The sequence below is a fragment of the Centroberyx affinis genome, unplaced genomic scaffold, assembly GCF_046629955.1.
Source record: "Centroberyx affinis isolate AG114_WGS23_722 - 3 ecotype Tasmania unplaced genomic scaffold, CSIRO-AGI_Caff_v1 ptg003070l_1, whole genome shotgun sequence".
Lineage (NCBI taxonomy): Eukaryota > Metazoa > Chordata > Actinopteri > Beryciformes > Berycidae > Centroberyx > Centroberyx affinis.
Window position 1 is genome coordinate 183498 of NW_027281155.1, and position 20895 is coordinate 204392.

General features: G+C 43.0%; 2 protein-coding genes across 3 annotated transcripts; both read right to left on the reverse strand.

The window, feature by feature from the left end:
* Positions 1–1781: 1781 nt before the first annotated feature.
* LOC139659339 (E3 ubiquitin-protein ligase MARCHF6-like) lies at positions 1782–17388 on the reverse strand. Of its 2 annotated transcripts, XM_071537573.1 has the most exons (27): positions 17252–17388; positions 15945–16044; positions 15430–15503; positions 15104–15247; positions 14657–14729; positions 13983–14167; positions 13086–13159; positions 12911–13028; positions 12258–12319; positions 12075–12107; positions 11834–11885; positions 11594–11652; positions 11395–11475; positions 10593–10661; positions 10419–10493; positions 9939–10073; positions 9471–9590; positions 8651–8751; positions 8199–8336; positions 7504–7696; positions 7331–7400; positions 6786–6967; positions 6014–6148; positions 5714–5803; positions 5225–5357; positions 4569–4704; positions 1782–4034 (listed from the first exon to the last, which is right to left on the reverse strand). In XM_071537573.1, the coding sequence occupies exons 1-27, from the start codon at positions 17268–17270 to the stop codon at positions 3956–3958; spliced, it is 2730 nt and encodes a 909-aa protein (XP_071393674.1). In that variant the 5' UTR covers positions 17271–17388; the 3' UTR covers positions 1782–3955. The 2 variants fall into 2 exon arrangements, with proteins under 2 accessions (XP_071393674.1, XP_071393673.1); XM_071537572.1 differs by having other exon boundaries at positions 12911–13181; positions 13987–14167.
* Positions 17389–17508: 120 nt separating this feature from the next.
* Positions 17509–19990, reverse strand: atpsckmt (fATP synthase c subunit lysine N-methyltransferase). Its single transcript, XM_071537574.1, has 4 exons — positions 19447–19990; positions 18758–18895; positions 18214–18264; positions 17509–18051 (listed from the first exon to the last, which is right to left on the reverse strand). The coding sequence occupies exons 1-4, from the start codon at positions 19729–19731 to the stop codon at positions 17818–17820; spliced, it is 708 nt and encodes a 235-aa protein (XP_071393675.1). The 5' UTR covers positions 19732–19990; the 3' UTR covers positions 17509–17817.
* Between the last annotated feature and the right edge of the window lie 905 nt (positions 19991–20895).

The following is a 20895-nucleotide window of genomic DNA, read 5'->3' on the forward strand; positions in this document are numbered from 1 at the left end:
ATTCTGCCTACTTGGATTGAGGGCCATGGAGGGAAAATGCTTACAGTTTAACTTCACTATGGTAACTTCACTATGGTTTAAAGCTGCACAAGGCAAAATTTATATGTAAAAATATATATATTGTCTTATCAGTTTAAATCTATTGAGACTGAGAAAGCTGGACTCACCTGCTGTGGGGAGTTCTTTTTTTACTATCTCCACCCACACCTGCCACTAAGAAGAAGAAATTTAGGTCTGAGGTGAGCGGAGTTTACTGACGGCACATCACATGACTTCTGGGTAATGAAGTCCTTCAAACTTTGAAAAAATTCAAAGTTATCTCCAGCTGCCACTTGGGGCCGCCAAAGTGTGAAGTTACCTAGTGCAGCTTTTATTCCAATAAGAGAACGTATATGACTATTCTAATCATAAGTTTAGTATACACACCTATAGTGTATGTTTTCCCACCTGTCACTATCCATATCTAGCAGCACCAACAAGCCAGGTAGACTGTATGTGTGTACGTGAAAGTCATCAGTGTTTCTCTAGGAATGGCAACTGTTGTTTAGCCAAAAGTAAAAGGATTCAGGTGCTGTCCTTTGACAGGAGGTGAAGAGAGATCACTCTTTCACTGTCCTGAGATCACTAGCATGAGATTTTGTATTGATTTTGAAAATCAGAACATTGTATTGACTAGAATTTCTAATTTAAGCAATATACACCTTAATTGGTTATTAAATGATTTTAGCACACATAGATAAAGTAAAACTGTATAAAAGACTGATTAATGGTGTAATTATTCTGTTAACTACTCCATCTTATAGTAGTCAAAAGCACCTACTCATTTATACATGGGATAGTTCACACTATTTTTCAGGATATCAGCTCTTGTCTGCTTTCTCTCGCTGCTTCTTCCTCTCTTTCAGGACAGCTCGGATGTTTCTCACCCACTTTGGCGCCGGTCTGGGAAAGTGCTGACGGCTGCTGGTGCCGGACACCAGCAGAAAGGCCAATAAAGATAAGGGCAATTTTGGAAAATAAATTCATTGTCAAATAATGATTGGATGCAGACCTGCACAGGCATGCAGGGCACCACCATGGGCCCCAAAAGCCCGGGTTCAGGTATGTAAACTTCTGATTTTAATTGTGAATGTGTGTTGAACACACTCGCCCCGGGGCCCCTAGTGAGATGATCCAGGTATTACTGGCCAGATTCCTGGTAGGCACAGCAGGCATTCAGCAGTTTAAACAGCAGGTGCAAATCTCAGTGGCATCATCTGAGAACTGTGTGTGTGTGTTTATGTGTGTTAAGCGAAGAGAAACAGCCAGGCAGTGGATTGGTGCCAACTCCTTAGAGGGGAAAAGCACATGATGTTAATTCTGTAAAAGAAAAACACTTGACTAAAACTAGAAACTATGGATAATCAATGAAGCCATTGCTTTACATTATATTATAATTAGTCATGTTTTTGTCCTATGGATCTGTGTCCTTTCATTCGTCCGTCACACACCGTTATCTCAGACACCACTGATCTGATTTGGATGAAACCTGGAGGAATGATGCATCTCACCACTGCGTTCCAGCATTGTCAAAGTTTCACTGATTGGCCCAAGGGGGGCGCTACAGTTACAGGTCAAAACCAGGTGCTGTAGCTATTTGTTACTGATCATCATTCCTGGGGGAGACGACATGTTTGTTCCAATGCTATCTTATCTTTCATAAAGAGCATATTGTCTGCAGAGTTAAGTGACACACACACAAGAATACAAGACAACTGTGCTCTAAGCAAATTATTACGACTATTTATTACCGTTTCATATTACTAAATCAACAACTGACCTTAAAGTATACCTTTATGTCACAGTACACATCACTGTCTGTATGTGCACATATAAAAATAGAATCATTTGCTTCTATAAATTGTAATACAAGACCAAAAGTTGAAAAGTGTCCAGCTCGGTTCAAGAGGATACTAAAAGGTCACTTATAGCATCGTATATATATATAGTCAGCATTCCACACAGCAGTACTGTTATTCCAATACTCTTGAACCAGTAAATAAACACTGCTGCCAGCACTACCCAAGTTATGTATTAACATATTGTGATTCACAATCCCTATCAATAGAAAAGCATAGTAACCAAACTCCTAATCGAACGCTTGTAACATAAATGCAGTGTCAAAAAAAACAAATGCAAAACTCATCTGCGAAGTTAAACTCATCGTGGGGAGTCACCACAGTGAAATACTGACAACTTTCAGTCTCAATGGGGGGGAATAAAACAAAAAAAAAAACCTGCTATCTTGACTATGCTACAGTGGATTCTGAAATGATTGCAAACTGAGTTTATAAAGTGCAACAGATTGAAAATTGTGCATGAAAAACACTCTAATCTATGGGCCGATCATGGCCCAAAAAAAAATTCTTCCGCACTTCAGAGGAACTTAAAACATCTAAAAAAAAAAAAAACTAAGGATTTTAGGAACAAGAACCCATCAGAGAATTAGTTTGATTTAACATTAGCAGCCAGAAATAGTTAAAAGAAAGGTTGAGGATGTTTGGAAGCCTACTGCAGTGACTCACTAGCCAAACCCTCTCTTCTGTCATTCAAAATGTTCTGACATCTATGTTTTTTGTTTTTGAGAGATTGGCATTCCTTGGCACTGTGCAACATCACGCGCAAGCTACTCAATATACTTCCATTAACGGTAGTAAGTGACTGAACTATGTGAAAGGACCTGAATGTGATTTAGAGAATAATCGTTCCGTTCCCTGCTGAGTGAGGAGGAATAGCAAAAGCTTCTAAAAAATCTTGAACCTTTCCTTTAGAAAAAAAAATTAGGAAGGAGCAACTCTTTCTAGCACTTTCTTTGGAGAATCTCCAGGAGTAGAGGAGAGGAGGAGACACTGATGGGAGCACAACACCTGGACTGACTGTACCCTCGGAGAATGAAATATTTGGAACGCTGAAATGTAGAAAAAAACCTGGCTCCCTCAAAATATGAAATGTGCACACACGCACATTCTGAAATGTTCGTTGAGGTCGTCTTTGACAAGAGAAACCTCGCTCGGTGTGTGCTGTACTCCCATGTGTGACTTCTTCTGAAGTTAATGACCTCTCCTCTTCTGCAAGCTGGATTCCCCTCGCTTTGAAATGTCTGTGTGACCCACCACAAGCTCAAGAAGGTACAACACAGCCCCAGTCTACCTTTAAAATGACACAGGAAATCATTTGAAACAAGGAAAAAAAAAAAAAATTCCTGGGCTGTGTCCAGATTGTCTAAAATAAACATTTCTTTCTTTCATTTTCAACTTCTCTTTTAGTTCAAAAGCATCCTTAGAGGGCTACCTAACCGCTCACACCAGAAATGTAATACTAAAAATCAATGAAAAGATGGCTAATAAATACAGTATGTTTAAAAAAAAAAATACAATCACATTGCTTCATGCTGTTTGTCCCTCCTCAGCGTTGCCAGACAAAATCTACAATGGGAACACAACCGGAGGCATTCCAATTATAGTGATGAAATATCCATGTCTCCTCCACAACTCTGAAATGTCCAACATGTCACTTAATGTCAACTAGAGAATAATTCAAAACAAAATTTCCAAAAAAAAAAAAAGGGAAGCCACCTGCTGAGGTAAAAGTTATGCTCAACTGTCCCGACTTCGACCGATCCCTTTGTGAAACGATATAAACGCAAAACGTAAAAATGTTGAAAACGGTAACAGACACGTTCGACCGGATGTAGCCGACATTCTTGCGCTTCCGGGTTGTTCTGGTGGCTGGGGGTCAAAGCATGAAAGCTGACGCGGGACGTCCAGGCGGGGGAGGAGACAGTGTTTAAAAAAAAAAAAGACATATAAAGACCTTAGCGCAGGAGCTGATTCTAGGTCAGCGTCGCCGGCTCCTGGCGCTGGGCGGAGCGACGGGCGCGCGAGTCTGCTACGCTGATCCCAGAGCGGCGGCGGGCCTACGAGGAGGTGCTGTAGGTGGAGGCGCTCCTGCCCGTCTTACGCTCGTAGTTCACCAGCCGCTGACCGACCAGGTATCTGGAGGAGAATCAGGAGAGACAAACCGCTTTTATTTCTATTTTTAAGTGATTTTTACCACTTACAAGAGGTGGCTCCCAGTGCTAGGAATCTGCAAAACAATTCATTAAATATTCATTTGGTACAAAAAGACAAAATGACATCCCTCCAAATCTGGCATCACTTCACTGCTTACCTGTTAGGTTTAGAATTGATTTTAAGATTTTACTGATCACTTTTAAATAGAGTGGATATTGTCAAGGATAAGAATACCATCTAGAATACCATCTATTACTAGTCTATATGACAAAATATGCAGTGCATCTTTAAGTATAGTGATACATGAGTAGAGGACAAATTGAGGAAATACTGATTTGCATATTTCCATTCCTCCACATTAGTCAAATCAAATGTAAACAATGCAGACTTGTGTGTGCTGTACTGCACTGAAATACTGATTGGCGCTGATTGGAATTTCTTCTGCCCCCTTGGTGTCCCATCACAATCAGAATAATGTGCGCACAAGGAAGAGTATTTCTGCGGGCCTGCACTGACTTGTCGTTCTTGATGTGCTCGTAGAGGCGCTTGAACTGCCGTATCTGGAAGGAGAGTATGGCCAGCAGCGTGACCACCATCAGCAGGAAGGGGTAGATCCTGCGCTCCACCAGGGTCTGCATCTCCGGCTGCACGCCTGCAAACGGGAAAGGAGGGAGAGAGGGGAGGGAGGGAGAGAAAGAGAGAGAGAAGTCAGAGAGTGACCGCCGGGACAGATTCTCCCAAGTCTGCGTATCTGTGACGTCGTTCCTCAGCCTAGGGAGGGAGCAGCAGGTGGAGGGATGGACGGACTGAGAGGAAGAGGGAGGAAGGTGGAAGAGAGAAAGTTAACTGCCGTTTGAATGCGGGGATAGAGTCTGCACTCCTGGAGATGCGGGAACGGAGTACAAGAAAGCGGACGATGGGGTCAAATTAAAATGACTTCCACCTAGGGCTGCAGAATTAATGCTAAAATCCTAATTCCCTTTGTTGGATATTGTGATCATGATTATGAATCCTGATTAACTGTCTAAATTTGGGAACACAGTTATTTTAAATCACTTGTCATCTTGTATTAACTTCAGTCCTCCTTTCCCCCCCCACTACCTGGAAAACGGATGTTCATTACCGCGTGCTGAGATCCCGAAATATGCGCAAAAAAAAACACAGGGACTCACCCAGCAGAGGCACGATGCCTTTAGAGATGGTGTAGGGCACACAGAGAGACAGCAGCAGGACACAGATGACGGGGGCGGCCAGCTTTTGGATGATGAAATGGAGGTCGATGTTTCGGATCCCGTTAGCGTACACCTGCAGGAGGAGAGAGAGAGAGAGAGAGAGAGAGAGATATACTGACAGCTTCATTTCACTTCCTTGCAATTCTAGTTTCTTTATCATTTGGAGCGGTTCTGAGATGCCATCTTTTGAATGTCCAAGGAGAAGGCTAGATAATCAGTAGGATAAAAAAAAAATCTTCACCTTGACTTTTTAAACACTGCTGCAGTTAAAGCAATCCTCAATACCAAGTGGACAATATTGTATGTTCCATTTTATGGGTATATAACAGACTTTTCCACCTAAGTTTTGTCATCTTTTACAACGTATGTAAAATGTCAGTAGTCCCATTTTGTTCCTTGGTAATTAAGCTAGAAGGTTGTGCCACTGACCTGCTCGATGACCGTTTTGAGCCACCACTGGGGGCCCATGAGTGTTATGGCGGCGATGATTTTGGCGTGGAGCACTCCCAGGGCCCAGTCCTGCCACACACACACACACACACACACACACACACACACACACAAATGACAGTTACAGCCAAAACACAGTGAGGTTTGAGGTTTGCCATGATTTCTCTAGACGTGTGGTGTGTATGATTTCATCACTCACACGTACGCACACTAATACACACGCATAGTAACACACACACACACACACACACACACACACACACAGCCCCAAAGCCCTACCTGCCAGGGGTAGAACAGAGGTGTCTGGTCCAGTGGGACTCTGAGAGGAGCGACGATGACCAGCTCAAACAGCAGACCCAGCAGCAGGGGAATCACCCCGGCGATGAGCACGGCCACCACCACGGTCTTCAGGATCTGTATGTAAACGAAAAATACATTTATTATATATAGTTGCAAAACACTCCATGTGTTGTTTCATTCCATAATGCTCTAAATGTCAGGTGAAACTGATCACTTCAAAAATTCCAAAGCAGAGGTAATTCCTTTCACAAACGTGTTTGTATTTGGTAGGCAAAGTGGCTTATAACTAATACAAAATTAAGTGAAAAATGTCTATGTCTTAACTATGTCTTAACCTATTGATAAATATATGCCAAAAAAAATACTTTTCTGTATCTTCATATCACGACACCATTACTTTTCTTTCCTGGAACGCATCATATTTTTAGTGGCTGCTGCATCCCGTACCAGTGGGTGAGCGCAAAAATCGCCAACACCCCTAATAACGGGGTGATGGAGGTGATGGAGGAGGAATGCAGGCCCAGTTCTTGAGAGTCACTTTCCATGTTTGCTATGATTCACCACCGCCCGCTTATGAATGATCCCTCCCTACATTATGTCCCGAAAAATTGTTTTAGTAATTCTATAAGAGTGGGTGTCACTTTTCATATGGATACCTCATCTTCACGTATATCAAAACAGTTTGCCACATGATGCATAACAACACTACTTTTGCCAGTAGCTGGGAGGGCTTCAGAGGCGTCCGCATTACCATGAGCGTCCACTCGTGGACTTTGAGCAGGATGACGCTCCGTCCCTGCGGCATCCAGGCCAGCAGCACGGTGGCGGCTCGGATGGACAGCCAGCAGACGTACAGGCCGCTGGCCGCCGTGTACAGCTCGTGCACCGTGGCGCTGCCCATCCAGAAAGACATCAACCAGCGACCCGCGCACACTGGGAAGGGAGGAGTAGGAGGAGGACAGGTCGGAGGAAAGAGGTAAATACGGAGGGAGAAATGGGAGGTGGCGTGGGAGGATGGAAAAAGATAGCGAAGACCAGAGGGGAAGAGAGAGAGGGTGAGGGAAGGAAGGGAAAGAGAGAGAGAATAGGGGAGAGAAAGAGAGGAGAGGGAGGGATGAAACAGGAGAGAGGGAGAGAAAAGTTGAGGAAAGTTGAAGAATGATTCAGTGAGTGTGGGAAGGACATGGGAAGAGAGGGTTAATACTGAATCAAGTTGTTTGTGTCAAATGCAACACAATTAGTGTGGGTCTGTGTATGTAGCATGACGTACTGTGTGTGTGTGTATGTGCAACTTACCTGGCAGTGTAAGGCATGTCAGACTAGCGAGTAACAGCGTCACACACATGAAGACAACCAGCAGAACGATCTAGACGAGCAGAAACACACCGAATGAGACCAAAAGCTATTTCGAGCAAAAAAAACACTCGCGACGGGACGACGGTATGATTCACTGCCGAGCTGTCAGTCACCTTAAGGGGGAAGTTGATAGGCCGGTGGTAGGGCTGGAAGCCCACGGGCCCGCCCTGCTGCAGGATGGCCTGATGGGCAGCGTGTAGCCCCTCCCCCAGACCGGGGACCACGTTGTTGTTATGGGGACCGGGAGGGTTGTTTGGTGGGTTGTCGTCGTCCTCGTGGTCCCCGAGCAGGTAGGAGTGGAGGTCACTGTGGGGGAGAGCCATACGGTGAGCAATTATATTTGCTGCATATGACTCTATGACAGTATGGTTTAATTTAATGGGGATTTTTTTCAGCCACGTCATATGAACAGTTTACAATCTACAGCCATTTTTGCACACTGCACCCATTTTTCTCCCCTATTTAGCCAGATCAAGAGTAGCAAGAGTAGGCAAACATCCTCTAGCCATTCCTCTACCTTTTCTTCTGATTGCCGATCAGAAAACCTCATGATGTCAAATATTTTGCATCTTTTCATTGCCACCTTCTGAATTAATTCAAATAGCGCTACTAGGGCTTCAAAATGCATTTAGCCTTATTTCTATTCATGGAATGAATTGTTACGTAATCTGAAGGGATGAAATCCCAAACCACCGATTCACACCCAAAACTGTTATCATTCCTTCCAAGCTTACTAATGCTATTTGTTGTGCCAAGTGAGTGTGTGTGTGTGTGTGTGTGTGTGTGTGTGTTTGGTGCTCCAGCTCACAGCATGTATCCAGCGGTGAACGTCCAGGCGTGGACGAGGCGTTTGAGCCACTGGCGAGTGTGACCCTGCTCCAGCAACGCCGGCAGAACAACCTGAAGCAACAGCAGCTCCAGTGACAGCTCGCTGACCGGGGCGTCGCTATGGAGACGGGACATAAACCAGAGCTCCACTCAATTCACTTTCAGTTCGGAATGTAACTGGAAATTGCAGTTTTTCTCTTTCCATTACAGCTTTGATCCCTGAAAGCAAGGATCCCTTCTTACGCTAAGCGCTCATTTTAAACGTTAAGACTATATTTGTATTTCAGGGATAGAAAAATAGCCTGAAAATGTAATTAAGTGCAACCTACTTCTCATTTTCTCTCACAATGGTGGCAAACTTCATGCCGTCATGAGGCATCACTACTGAATGAGAACAGGAGGAAGGCTGAGGTGTGGTGTTGTCATATCTACCTGTACAGCATGACGTTGTAAGGAAGGAAGACTGGAAGGAACAGCTTAATGATCCTGATAGGAAGCCAAAGCATCAGCAGAACTATGGACCCAAACACCACCTGGAAATACACACATACACACACACACAAACCCAAAGAGGTGAACTATAAAGTCAGTAAACAATTAACCGTACATTATCACACCTGATACCAAAATGTTGCAATATGCATCGCAGAGCAGAAATCCGTTCCAGCCATAATCCTATAACATGCATAAATCATTATTACACTTGTCTTCCTGATCAATTTAGTCTGTCATTCAAAGGAAGGATCTAGGCGCCAAACCTATGCTTGGTCTGTCAAGGAAAATTGTTTAATTTTAAGGTTATTTCTCATATCCATTAACCACATATGCATGTATGTGCGCACAGACCTACACACACACACACACACACACACACACACACACACACACACACACACACACACACACACACACACACACACACACACACACACACACACACACACACACACACACACACACACACACACACACACACACACACACACACACACACACACACTCTGGCCTCAGTTCCTGGAGTTTGTGAAGTTCTTGTCCTATCTCTTGTTTTTACTGTTTTGGTGTCCTTTGTTTTCTGCACTTTTTGACAGTTCTGATTGCTAAAAGCACTCTATAAAACTTATCTTGACTTAATATGGTGACACTATGTTTTTGTGTATATTGTATTGAACTAAACTGTGATCTGAGTGTAGCGTTCTGCCGCTAAAGGTGAGGTTTTGAACAAAACAGAGCAGAGGGACATTTGACTGACCACAGAAAGTATAAACCTCCGGAGGTGTCTGTAGACGGGCAGGTGGATCATCTCTTGGACTGGGTTGAAGTCCGGGTCGTTCAGGTTCCTCAAGAACCACAACACACCGGGCCGGAGCACCTACACGCAAACACACACACGAGCATGAGGTTTTGACTTTTGTGCAAAACTAGAATTAAAGGTGCCATAGGTACCATTTACACAAAGAGACAGGGGATGATGCAATTGCAAGAAACCAAATCAAGTGATGTATTCAAAAACTTTTATTCTGAAAAACCAAGACATCACACCTTTGGGGTTGTCAAATTTGAATTGAATATCATGTGGGTTTTTCTGTTATGTGAACTCTCACAATGACACACACTGTCGGGTGCTGTGTGGTTCATTCGACCATTATGGGTGGTGACCTTTTGCGTACATCATGAGTACATGAATGTGAAAGGCCCTAACAAGGAATGCTCCACTTACCTCTCTGAGCAGGAGGATGAAGGAGGCGAAGTAGAAGACGTAGACCATGCCGACCAGCCAGTGGAGGAACATGGTGGTGCCGGGAGCCGAGTCAAAACTCTGCTCCCTGTCCTTTAGAGTCGCATCAAACATCTCCTGCAGCAGACAGGGGGACAGGATTTGTCGTTTGTGTTTTTAAGACCACAGTGGAAATCGCTCTTTGACTTTTTGTGTTATAGTTGATAGTTTTGAGATGAATGTAAGCTTTTAAGATGCACTTTAAAACTGCATTTAACCATAACATATAGGGAAATCCACGTCAAATCTGATTTTCATCAAACACAGCATTAGTTGCGCTGTGTATTGGATTGGCAAGTCGTATGCACTGCATGATCACGACTACATTCCGGACACTCCTTCAGTTTGATGAGTCAGTGAGGGTCGATAGACGATTGTATCGACAGGGTCAGTCGCAGAGTTTCATCTGCATGATTGACGTACCAGTGAGCAAATGTCGAGCCACCAGCCACAAATCAGTGGGAACAAGCCTATCTCCATGACAACCAGCAAGGAAACCTGGAATAAAAAAGACAACGATTTGTTTCTGTGACCAGTAATTTTCATAAGTACAGTGTCAATTTAATTCAAGGCAAAACCAACTACCGTTTTGGTTACCTTGACAACAATGTAGCAGACACCCAGGAGGCGTCTGGACCGCTGGAACCTCACCAATGAAGCCAAACCCTGAGAGAGGCACTGTTAAGGACTAACACACAATCTTGTGGCACAAACAACTTGCTGTCTTCAGTAATTATTAAAAGTAACACAATGTAGTATTTTCTCATACATATTGCCGGTGAAGATATAGCCCAATAGTAGAAAAGCAACGCAATTACAGTCCTTACAATCAGTAGCCACAATGAGCTGCTACTTACTTTCTTTCAGGACAATATGGTAAGAATTCCTAACATGTACACTCATAAGTTAAGCTTCAGAAGCACCAGAGGTGGGAGACAATGACACAGATATAAAGCAGCTCACTGAAGCTACACAGTGGTATTTGGTCGCTATATAATTAAATTTTGCTGTAACACATTACATTTTTTACTGTATCTTAATACTACATTATTGATAAATGACGTAGTAACAATATAACTGTACTCTAAAAGCTTCTCATTAGCAGGAATGAGACCAGGAAATCACAAAGTGTGAAGTGACAATACAAGCAGAGGAAAGGGAAAACCTCAAAAAGGAATGAATGACTATGCTGTCATCAAATAAGCTACAATTCTGGGGAAACGGTCTCACAGCCTGTACTGAACGCAAAACAAACAAAAGCATGTTACTACTGCACTTATAAAATATCTAACAATTAAATACCTATTCATAATAAATACATCACTTAGAGAGGAGGAACTAGGTGTGTGTGACAAACCAGGCCACACACACAAGGTAATTTCTCCAATGTAGAGGATACATGGCAGACTATGAGAGCGCCAGCCAGGAGGATGTAGCCCAGTATGGTGGTGATGAGGCCGTCAAAGTGGGACGCTCTAACCTGCAACAAGAAATGACATTACCAAAAAGGATCCACTTAAGAAAGGGTTAGCAAATCCAAATACTAAGGGTGCATTCAGACTCTACAAGCTTTCCCTTGTGTGGTGCTGTGCACTTACATATTCTTCAAATCCGAGTCCCACAACTGAGAAATGGCCGATGTGATATGGGCAAAAAGCTAGGGGAAACACATAGAGTTGAGGTTAAAATCAGTAGGCATCATACAGCATTTTCCATCACTGACTTATGGTGGAATACATGCTTACATTAAGGTTAAATTCCACATGTACCACTACACCAAAAGCCCTAGTTTCTGTATGGTAGCGATTAGTACCAACTAATTGGAAGGTTGGACTTACCAAACACCAGAATGAAGAGAGTGTTGAGAGACACCACCCAGAAGACATGCTCCTGGAGAACACACACACACACACACAACTTTTAACAAACATATGATTGCTAGCCGTACAGTGGCAATGATGAAAACATGTTTGGGTGTGTATGGTACATGTGTATGCAGCATATTACCATTAAATTCCACCAAGGCTGAAAGTGTGTGTGTGTGTGCGCGTGTGAGAGAGAGAGAGAGAGAATACTTACCAGGAAAACTAGGGAGCCATCCAGACCCAGCATCTGGGATGTAAATAAAAAGCACAACATCATACACATGGCCACATATGATACTGTATATCTACACCAACATACTACTACTACTAATACTGAGAAGAACATAAAGAAGAAGAAGAAGAAAAGAAAGAAGCTAAAAAAAAAATAGAGTCATACCCTTTCCCAGGTCAGCTCCTCTGCGGCACGGTCCCACTCCAGGGCGTTCCAGTTCAAATCTTCTACAAAGGAGAATCAGAGGCGATGTACAGGTAACTACCTACATAATTGAAACCTACAAAATATACTGAAAGCAGGGTTCTGGCGGTAGGATGGCTTTTCTTGGCACGGTTTAGGTCCACTTAATCCCTTACAGAGCAGTAATCCCTTATAAATGCCAGTACATACAAAGCCATTCTGAATGATCTCCTACATCCTTAATCCATCAATCCATTTTTATCTCAGTGTTGTTTTAACCAGGATGACAATGTCTCCATTTACAACAAATGTGTGGTCAGTGAATCGTTTAATTAGCATGACAACTATGTAAACCATATTTTGCGTCCGTACCCTGTTAAAAACACCTTTGGAAGATTCTGGAATAGTGTCATAACAGACAGAAATATTTATATATTATATCGCATCCCCCTAATAGAGTTGAGGATACTTTTAGAAAGAGCAGGGAAGCAGCAAGGTTACAACCCTTTATGTTGGAGTTTCCTTTATTCTTAGGGGAAGTTTTATTCAATTAGCCTGCAGATTTGCCCTCAGGTCCTCTGAGAAGAAACCGGTGTTTTAACGCTAGACTGCCTACATCCCCGAGGCCCACTGACCTTGCCCTCCATGGTTCCCATCAGCGGCATCCTCTTCCCTGCCTTCCTCCTCCTCCTCCTCCTCCTCCTCGTCTTCCTCCTCGTCCTCGTCGTCTTCCTCCTCCTCCTCGTCTTCTTCCTCCTCATTCTCCCGCTCGGCCTCGTCTCCCCGGTCGCCGGCCCCGCGCGGGCGGGCGGCTGCCGGGCCGTCCGGCGCCGGGTCCGCGGGGGGCTGGGCCGCCGCGCCTTCCGGAGCGGCCTGGGCGTTCGCTGCGACATTACCGCCTGGATCCTGTGGGGTCATGGTATTAATAAATGGCATGCTAAAACACAGCCGTCAACCAGTCCTTTTAATGGCTCACTTGTGGTTTCGCTGTTGACTGGTTGTTGATTTGTGTCTGCTTATTAACTATGCTTACAGTTTTTGGATTTGGCAATTAATACGTCCAGCCTGACAATCTTTGGCCCTGCATTCCTCAAAATTACGGCATGGTATTTGACAGGAATTCTTTGTCACCTTATGATATTTTAATCCTCAACTGTAAGAACTTGATTTAATCTGCAATCACTACTTTACTCATTTGGGTACTTGTAAACACAGGCCAACGTCATCGCTAGTGAGTGCAAATGTGACCCAACATGGAAAAACAGCAGAACAACAGAAAATGTTTTGTTTGTTTATCATAGATTTGTTTTATTTTTGCATCCAGAGCTTTAAAATTGTGTATTACATGATGAATTGTGGTCAGCAGACTATTAGGTTTGAATTAATAATTACTGAATCAAAAAAGTGAATTTTGATCTTACTTTTTGTGATTGAAAATGAGTCTCTTGTAATGGTAAATGAGTCTAGGTTTAAGGCATTTGCGGCGTCACAAATGAAACCAAAAATGAGTCACTCAGGCGATCTTAAAGTCCAGCAGCTTATCCTATACAGATGAGAAACTACTGTAGTACCAACCATGCAAAACTGCATTACTAATAGAATATATGGGGATTCCAATACACCTGTGTAAGGCCATTATCATTATACCCTACTTGCAGTCGGTCTTGCGGTCTTCAAAGTAAACTTCGTAAAACTTAGTAAACTTACTCACCTCATTGGCTGGTGCGGGGCCGTTGGGCTGGTTGGGAACCAGAGGGCCCTGGTGTTGCTCTAACCACTGGGGGGCGCCGCCGTGGACAATCTGCTCCCTGAGCCACACCAGGCTGATGAAGGCGCAAAGCGTGCACGTCACCACGAAACAGCCCTGCAGGCAGTCGGCGAGCAGGTTATGTCTGTGAACAAGGGAAGGGAGGATTACAAGTGAGGGAGACGGAGGGATGGAGGGCGGCAGAGACGGAGAATAATAAAAGAATCATGTTCACTGCGACACCAGATGTGCGATCGCAGATGTGTGTTTATTGAGTGTTTTACAACGGCTTCGAACGTAACTGAGGACTGGAACTATCTGTTTTATAAAGAGGCATGGAGAGCTGGACAAAGGCAAAGAAAACACAATAGAAGGAGAGAGGAAAAAATAGAAGGAGGGATGGCGAGGAGAGTTGAATTCATGGAGGTAGAGATAGTGGGGGATGGATGGAGGTCTATATAGTAGCCTATCTACTATGCATTATCAGAATGTGAATGTTCGCAAATTCATTTAGCTGTCTTAGGTTTTTGTTTACAGAGGGTACAAGATATGGAGGAAACTTACAGTATATAAAGGCAATGACAAATTGAGAGAAAAAGCACAAAAGCAAGACAAGAGAATTAACCACGCTTACGTTGAAAGCATGTCTAACGGCAGGGTAAGGAGAGAGCTCACAGAGCCAGTAAATAAACACTTGTAGATTCGACCTGTTAAGAGAGAGCAAACACACAAAAAGGTAACATCAATTACAATATCATGAGAACCGTTTCTATATCCGACTACTAGGGTGACCAAAGCCTTGCATCTAAAAAAGCTGCTCGACTGAGGGGTCTGGGACTATTTTAAGCCTCCAGTGATTTTGTGGCCAATAGTACCCAAAACACACACTAGCTAACATTTCTATATTGACGCTTCCATTCTTTTAAAATTAGTAGACTTCAAAATATGAATTTCTCCTCACTTTTTCCCTAAATCTGTAGTTCACATGGGTAGGGGTGTGTACAATAATTACTGCTACCAATCTACTTTGCCCATCAAATCTCCTTACATGTCTGATTACAAATGGGACGATGTGACTTACATGCTGTGAGGGGCACCACCCCCAGCCAGGCGAAGGCCACCAGTGTGTAGTGGAACCAGTATCTGATGGCTGTTCCAATACTGGTGACCAGCCCTGCAAAGATGTCCTGGACCGGCAAGCGAGATGGCATGTCTGGAGAGTAGACTGGAGGAAAAGACAGGATGGGAGAGGGGTGGAAGTGGATAGAGGGAAACAAAGGGAGAGACTAAGAGTTAGACCTTCTTCACTTACAGGATGGAGCGCTATCTTGAGCCCCGCATCATAGCGGACTCCCACAAAATCTAAGCACAATGAACCAGATTGAACCAGTTTACAGGAAAACTTACTTGGCGTAAATGCAAATCTGTGTTTGCATAATTCACAGTATTCTTTTCTGCTGTGTTTGAGCCACTGCAGCAAGCTGTGAAAACAAAAAGGACACATGATGAGTGTGCTTTCTTCATCCCATGGACATTTTACATCACTAGAACGTTGCTATGTCCCATGGCTTTTCCATGACTTCTCATAACTGAAGTCGGAGAGCTTCCATGACCTAAAAAATGTAAATCCTTGTTGGTTTGTTAATGGTGTTTTCAGTTCTGAAATGAAAGTGTGCGACAAGTTGTAAAATATATTCTGCTATATTCCTGTAAAGTGACCCATTTGTAAAATCCCTTGATATTCTCTGACTTCCCCAGAAAATGTATCAATTTCCCTGACTCTCCCTGTCTAGAATACACCTCTAAAAAGTCAATGGTAGTCCAGAAAGTTTGAACCCTGTACTTCACTCCCTATTCTCTAATATTGATCTGCAAAAGAAACCAGATGAGACAGACAGACAGATAGCAGTAAAGATAAATACCATTCCTGATGGATGAACTTGATGCTGCCGGTACAGACACAGGGGTGGTAGAGAGGCTTGTCCTGGCTCCCCTCCGACCGACACACCCGGCATATGTCCGCTGTTGGGACACAATAACATATCATGGCACATCATGAGATAATCCTTACTGATGTCTACCTAGCATCTTGCCATTTTCCACTTCATTGTGAATTGTTTGTAGTTTCTTTTGACACATTTTCAACACATATTACATTATTATGCATTTCATATGCATAATAGGTCAATAGGTTACCTTGGTCCCAGGGTAATGAAACACCTAGGAGACAATGCCACAAAAAGGATAACAGATAGAAGGTTTTTGCAGATCACAGTCACAGTAGTGTTTCAGAATTTGTGATTTCAAGACATTTGGGATTCTAGTTTGTTGCTTTAGTGAACAGGACTGGGTAGTGACTGTAATCCTTGGATTATGTCTTTGGATGACAAAAATAAAATAACTATAATTAGCCCAGGGTGCAAGTGCATAATATGATTACGGTTACTTTTCAGGATACCTCGGACCCTACTTGGTGAATTCACATGCATGTTCACGTTAGAAATATAATAAAGAATATCGCGATTTGATAGAGCAGAACACCTGAGCACAGTGCCATCGCCCCTGTCCTTCCCTCCAGCATAAACTGGGCTCCTACAGTGCTTGTTTTGAGGTTGCTGTCTATCAGCTGGTCAGTCCCCCCAAAAAATGAGAACTGCAGGATGGTGTTGTTAACATGAAGACTGTCCTACTAACCAGTACCAAACAGATATTTCGCAGCAATATGTAAGAGATAATTGCCAGCCTCTTATTAACTATAATGTGTCCTAGCAGTTTAACACATAAATTCATAATCCAGTGGCTAAGGAGCCAGGTAAACCGACAGGAACATAGTTAACAGTTATCTTATAATACATTTAACGGTTTGGTCTAAGCCACTAATTTAGCTAAAGTGTGACTGAAAAGTGAACAGTCTATTTTATATAGCATTTCTACCACTGATGTGTTGAGCGTTAATGCAAACACAGCACACACTGAGTGATTATATTTACAACCGCTGTTAGCTAACCAAGCTAGTTATCTAGCTAGCTTTGATTGGGTAACATTAGCCAGCACGTTTAGCGGTTTCCTTTTCATATTGGGTAACGTTTGTCAACGTTAAAGAACACGTAGAATCAGCCATTGACACGGGCAGTGATTGGGGCTGGGCTGAAATTTGATATGGACGTTGTTATAGTATATATAACCAACCAGCTAACGGTAGCAATTAGGCTAATCAAGCTATAGCTACCTTCCTCAGCGGTGTCCATCTTGACTGGCTGCTAAGGCAGCCCTCCTTCACAGTTGTCAGGCTATTCAAGTACAAAGCGATGACTGCTATCTACAAAATAAATACATCTCAAGTTGGTGTTCAGTTCGGGCATCAACGATCCTTGAAAAGATATGACGAAAGCTTTCGTTTTGAAATGAACTGAAGCTGTTTTACTTCATGGTACAGATATCGGTCAGGACATATTCAAAGTAACTACATGTGGTTGTACTACACAGTTTCACCACTAGATGGCATCAAAGCACTAAGAGTCACTGTACACCACCACCACACAGCTTGACAATTAGATGTTTTATTGCAAAAAATAAGTCTTTTTAAATATAAATTACTCACGAGCAGCAATTTCCTTTCTGTATGGTACCATACAAAAATAACCCAGTATGTTAAATGGATGAGGTGGATAATTTGTGTCGGACAGGCCTGTTACATTTGCAGTTTGTCTGTTACAGTCAGTTTTTTTTTTTTCCTTTTTCAGGTCTACAGTGTGTAATGACAGGGTAATGGTAACCAGGGCTGGATGTTTGCATCTACGTGGGTGAAGTTGGCGTTTGCTCTTGTTCCACTGTTGTCTTTGCTGTCGTTCCTTGTTGTTGTTGTTGTTGTTGTTGTGATTTAAATGTCTTGGCATCGTACACCCAGACAGTGTCTATGCCCTCCCCGGCGGTGTGGTCGGGGACCCAGGTAGGGAAGGGAAAGCGGCAGGCCACCACCTTGGCTGTACTCTGTAACTCACTGCCCAGCTTCAGCTCCAGTTGGTCCATCTGCAGACACAGCCAGACAGCAACAATGTGTATCATATCAAGATATGCACACCAAACCTAAAGATTATTCTGAACTGACTATATACTGATTGCATTATGTATAGGTACAGCATACCTAAACACTTTCACACAATGCTTCAGTATCAACAGAGAAGAACTCACCATTTGAGGGACTCCAAAAATGACAACGTTGGAGTACTGTGCAAAACTGACCTAAAAAGAGAATCATAAATGCTGTGAATGAGATAGTCAAAGGGTGCTTGGTCAGCCCTACTATTCATGAGGCTTAATAGATAAGGAGTCCTGATCTAGGACAAGAAGATTTTTGTCTACCTAGCTGGCTTTGCACCTGGATGGGAAATTAACAACAGCCATCAGTCAAATCCTTGCAAAGTTTGGATGAGTCTGGGAAGTTTGTCTAGTTTACTTGGCATCAATCAAACCTTCAATCAAAGGTACCATTGTATTCTAAAATTCTATGAATGAAAATGGCTGGTGAATTTGGGCATGTACAAGCCAATGTGGTCGATGGACAAAACATATCTATGCATGTTCAAATTTGACATGGAAAACATTCTTGTCTCCCACTTTTCCCTCAAAATCTCATTTCATGTCGTATTATCGATGTCCTGCAGAAACCTTGTATGGTCACTTTTTGCCTTTTCTTACAGTAACTGACATCTGACCCCATTTATGTGTCACTGACCTTCCATAAGTCAGAGATGTGGAAGGAGGTGGAGTGGCGGACTCCCTCTCTCCAGGCCCTGTAGCGGGAGTACCACACGAGCCAGGGGTTCAGCTCGAAGCCAGACGCCCGGAACCCATGCTTGGCTGCTGCTATCACCTGCAAGCACAAGGAGGACAAAGGGAAACAGGGTATCAGTCAATGTCGCAATTATTGGTATAAGATGCCTGCCAGATATGTCAATAGAGAGACTGGGTGAAATGAATGAGATTCTGTTGAGCCTGTCCTCTACCTTGTTTACCTCTACCACAATGGTTGATTTAAGTTGGTGTCCCTTAGTAATATGACAAATACTTTAATTTCACAATAATATAACTCACTTGAATCATTCCAAATTTCAAAATGCATACAAATGACTACAGTAATCATAGGTTTTACTCTCATCACTAGGATATCCCCACTCTTCAGTTAAACACTACATCAACAACAAAGCCTTTCCCATATTATCTTTGTTTATATAGCACTCTTTGGAACAAAATCTTAACATGTTTGTTTGGGGGTCTGTGGGGCCTAATGTAGATCTAGTTTGGGGTCCATGGGGCCCAATGTATTTCTAATACGCTGTATATGTAGCTGATCTGTGTGCCTCTACACCAAGAAATATAGGTTCGCGTGCATGGCGTAAAACGCCGTATTAGAACAGCACTTACTATCCTCCCATCTCCGCTCCCAATGTCCACCAGGGTCCCTGATCTGGCCCGCAGCACCGTGAGGACGTTCTCCACCTGAGCCGTGGTCGCGGGGACAAACGGGAGGCAGACTTTCCGCAGCGCTGGGGCGACGAACGGCGTAGCCACGGCGTACAGGGCGACCAGCGAGCCTCCCACCAGCCCCGTTACGACGAGACCGACTCGACTTCTGCTCCGGCTGTCGTTGACACCGCCGGGACATTGTTCTCCCGGTTGTGTCTCAAGAAACAGCTGTTCTTCTGACATGATGCTGCTGCCGTTGTATTGACGTTACACTTTCTACACGTATAGTTCAGCTGGACCAACGACCAGACCCTGCTTAGCCTAACAGTTTCTTGGCCAAGGTCAAGTTGTCAGTAAAAAAAAACAAAAAACAAAAAAACAGACATTCCTTGAATGAACCATGCAAGCTCACTTCATTACTACAATCGCAAAAAACTAATTATTAGAACAAATTTACTAATGGAAAACTAAAGCTAGGTCACAATTGCCAAGCATGGTGCCAACAAGCTAGCCACCGGTGTCAAGACACACAGAATAAAGTAAAAGGCTTCCGGTCAAAACTTTCAAAATGAGACGTTTATTGACTAAGTAAGTGTTGCAATATTTTGGAATAATACAAAGCAGAGGAGTATTTTAGGGATGTTATTAAGAAAGAATCTGTCGTAAATTGACATGTCTTTTCCACAGTATATATTGACAGCCAGTGCAAGATGCCAAGTATGCGTGTATGTTTTTATTTTGAAGGTAAAGTTGCTTGACTACCGGAACTCTGCTGACTATTCTGTGGCTTGCTTGACGCAGCCAGAAAAAAAAGGTCTTCCGGTCACAACTTTCAAAATAAAACTCATACTGTCGAACATGCTCCAATATGTCTTGAGTAATACAAAATACCAAGGTGAAAATAGATAGTGTATTAAAGGAGGAACCAGTCTCAAATAAAACTATATTTGTTGATTTTTGTCCTTTTCTCAGCACATATTTGTAGCGTCATGCTCGCCTGCAAGATGACGTGTGCATCGCTGTTATTTGGATGACAAGGATCTATGGTTCCTACCCTCGTATGAAACCCATGTATGAAATGGATTAAAACATGGAGCATAAGTAAAAACAAATGTCTGTCTTTGGGGAGATACATGGAGAAGTGGTAACTGCGTAGCTTATGTGAATTAACATTTAATAACAGTGCCATGCACAGTAAAGGAAAAGGGAGAGTATTTAATGAAATAAATAAATTGATTGACAGCCATATAACCAATAGAAGAAATCAAATAAATCAGTCAAAAGAAAGACTGGTGCACCACAGGTCAAATTAAGAATCAAAAACAGCTACACATACATGAACACCAACAAATACACTCACAAACAAACAAACAATACAATCCTAGATCCATTCACAGAGAAATAGAA

Bases quoted from the DNA above. Each gene is read 5' to 3' on its own strand.
- LOC139659339 (XM_071537572.1), bottom strand. The intron at 14,730-15,103 runs GTAAGTCACATC...CTCTCTTAACAG, and splicing joins GGTGGTGCCCCTCACAGCAT to GTCGAATCTACAAGTGTTTA. The intron at 7,401-7,503 runs GTGACTGACAGC...CTGCTCGTCTAG, and splicing joins CTATCAACTTCCCCCTTAAG to ATCGTTCTGCTGGTTGTCTT.
- atpsckmt (XM_071537574.1), bottom strand. From the start codon at position 19,731: ATGTCAGAAGAACAGCTGTTTCTTGAGACACAACCGGGAGAACAATGT. The intron at 18,896-19,446 runs GTAAGTGCTGTT...TTGTGCTTGCAG, and splicing joins GGAGCGGAGATGGGAGGATA to GTGATAGCAGCAGCCAAGCA. The intron at 18,265-18,757 runs GTCAGTGACACA...TTCTCTTTTTAG, and splicing joins ACATCTCTGACTTATGGAAG to GTCAGTTTTGCACAGTACTC.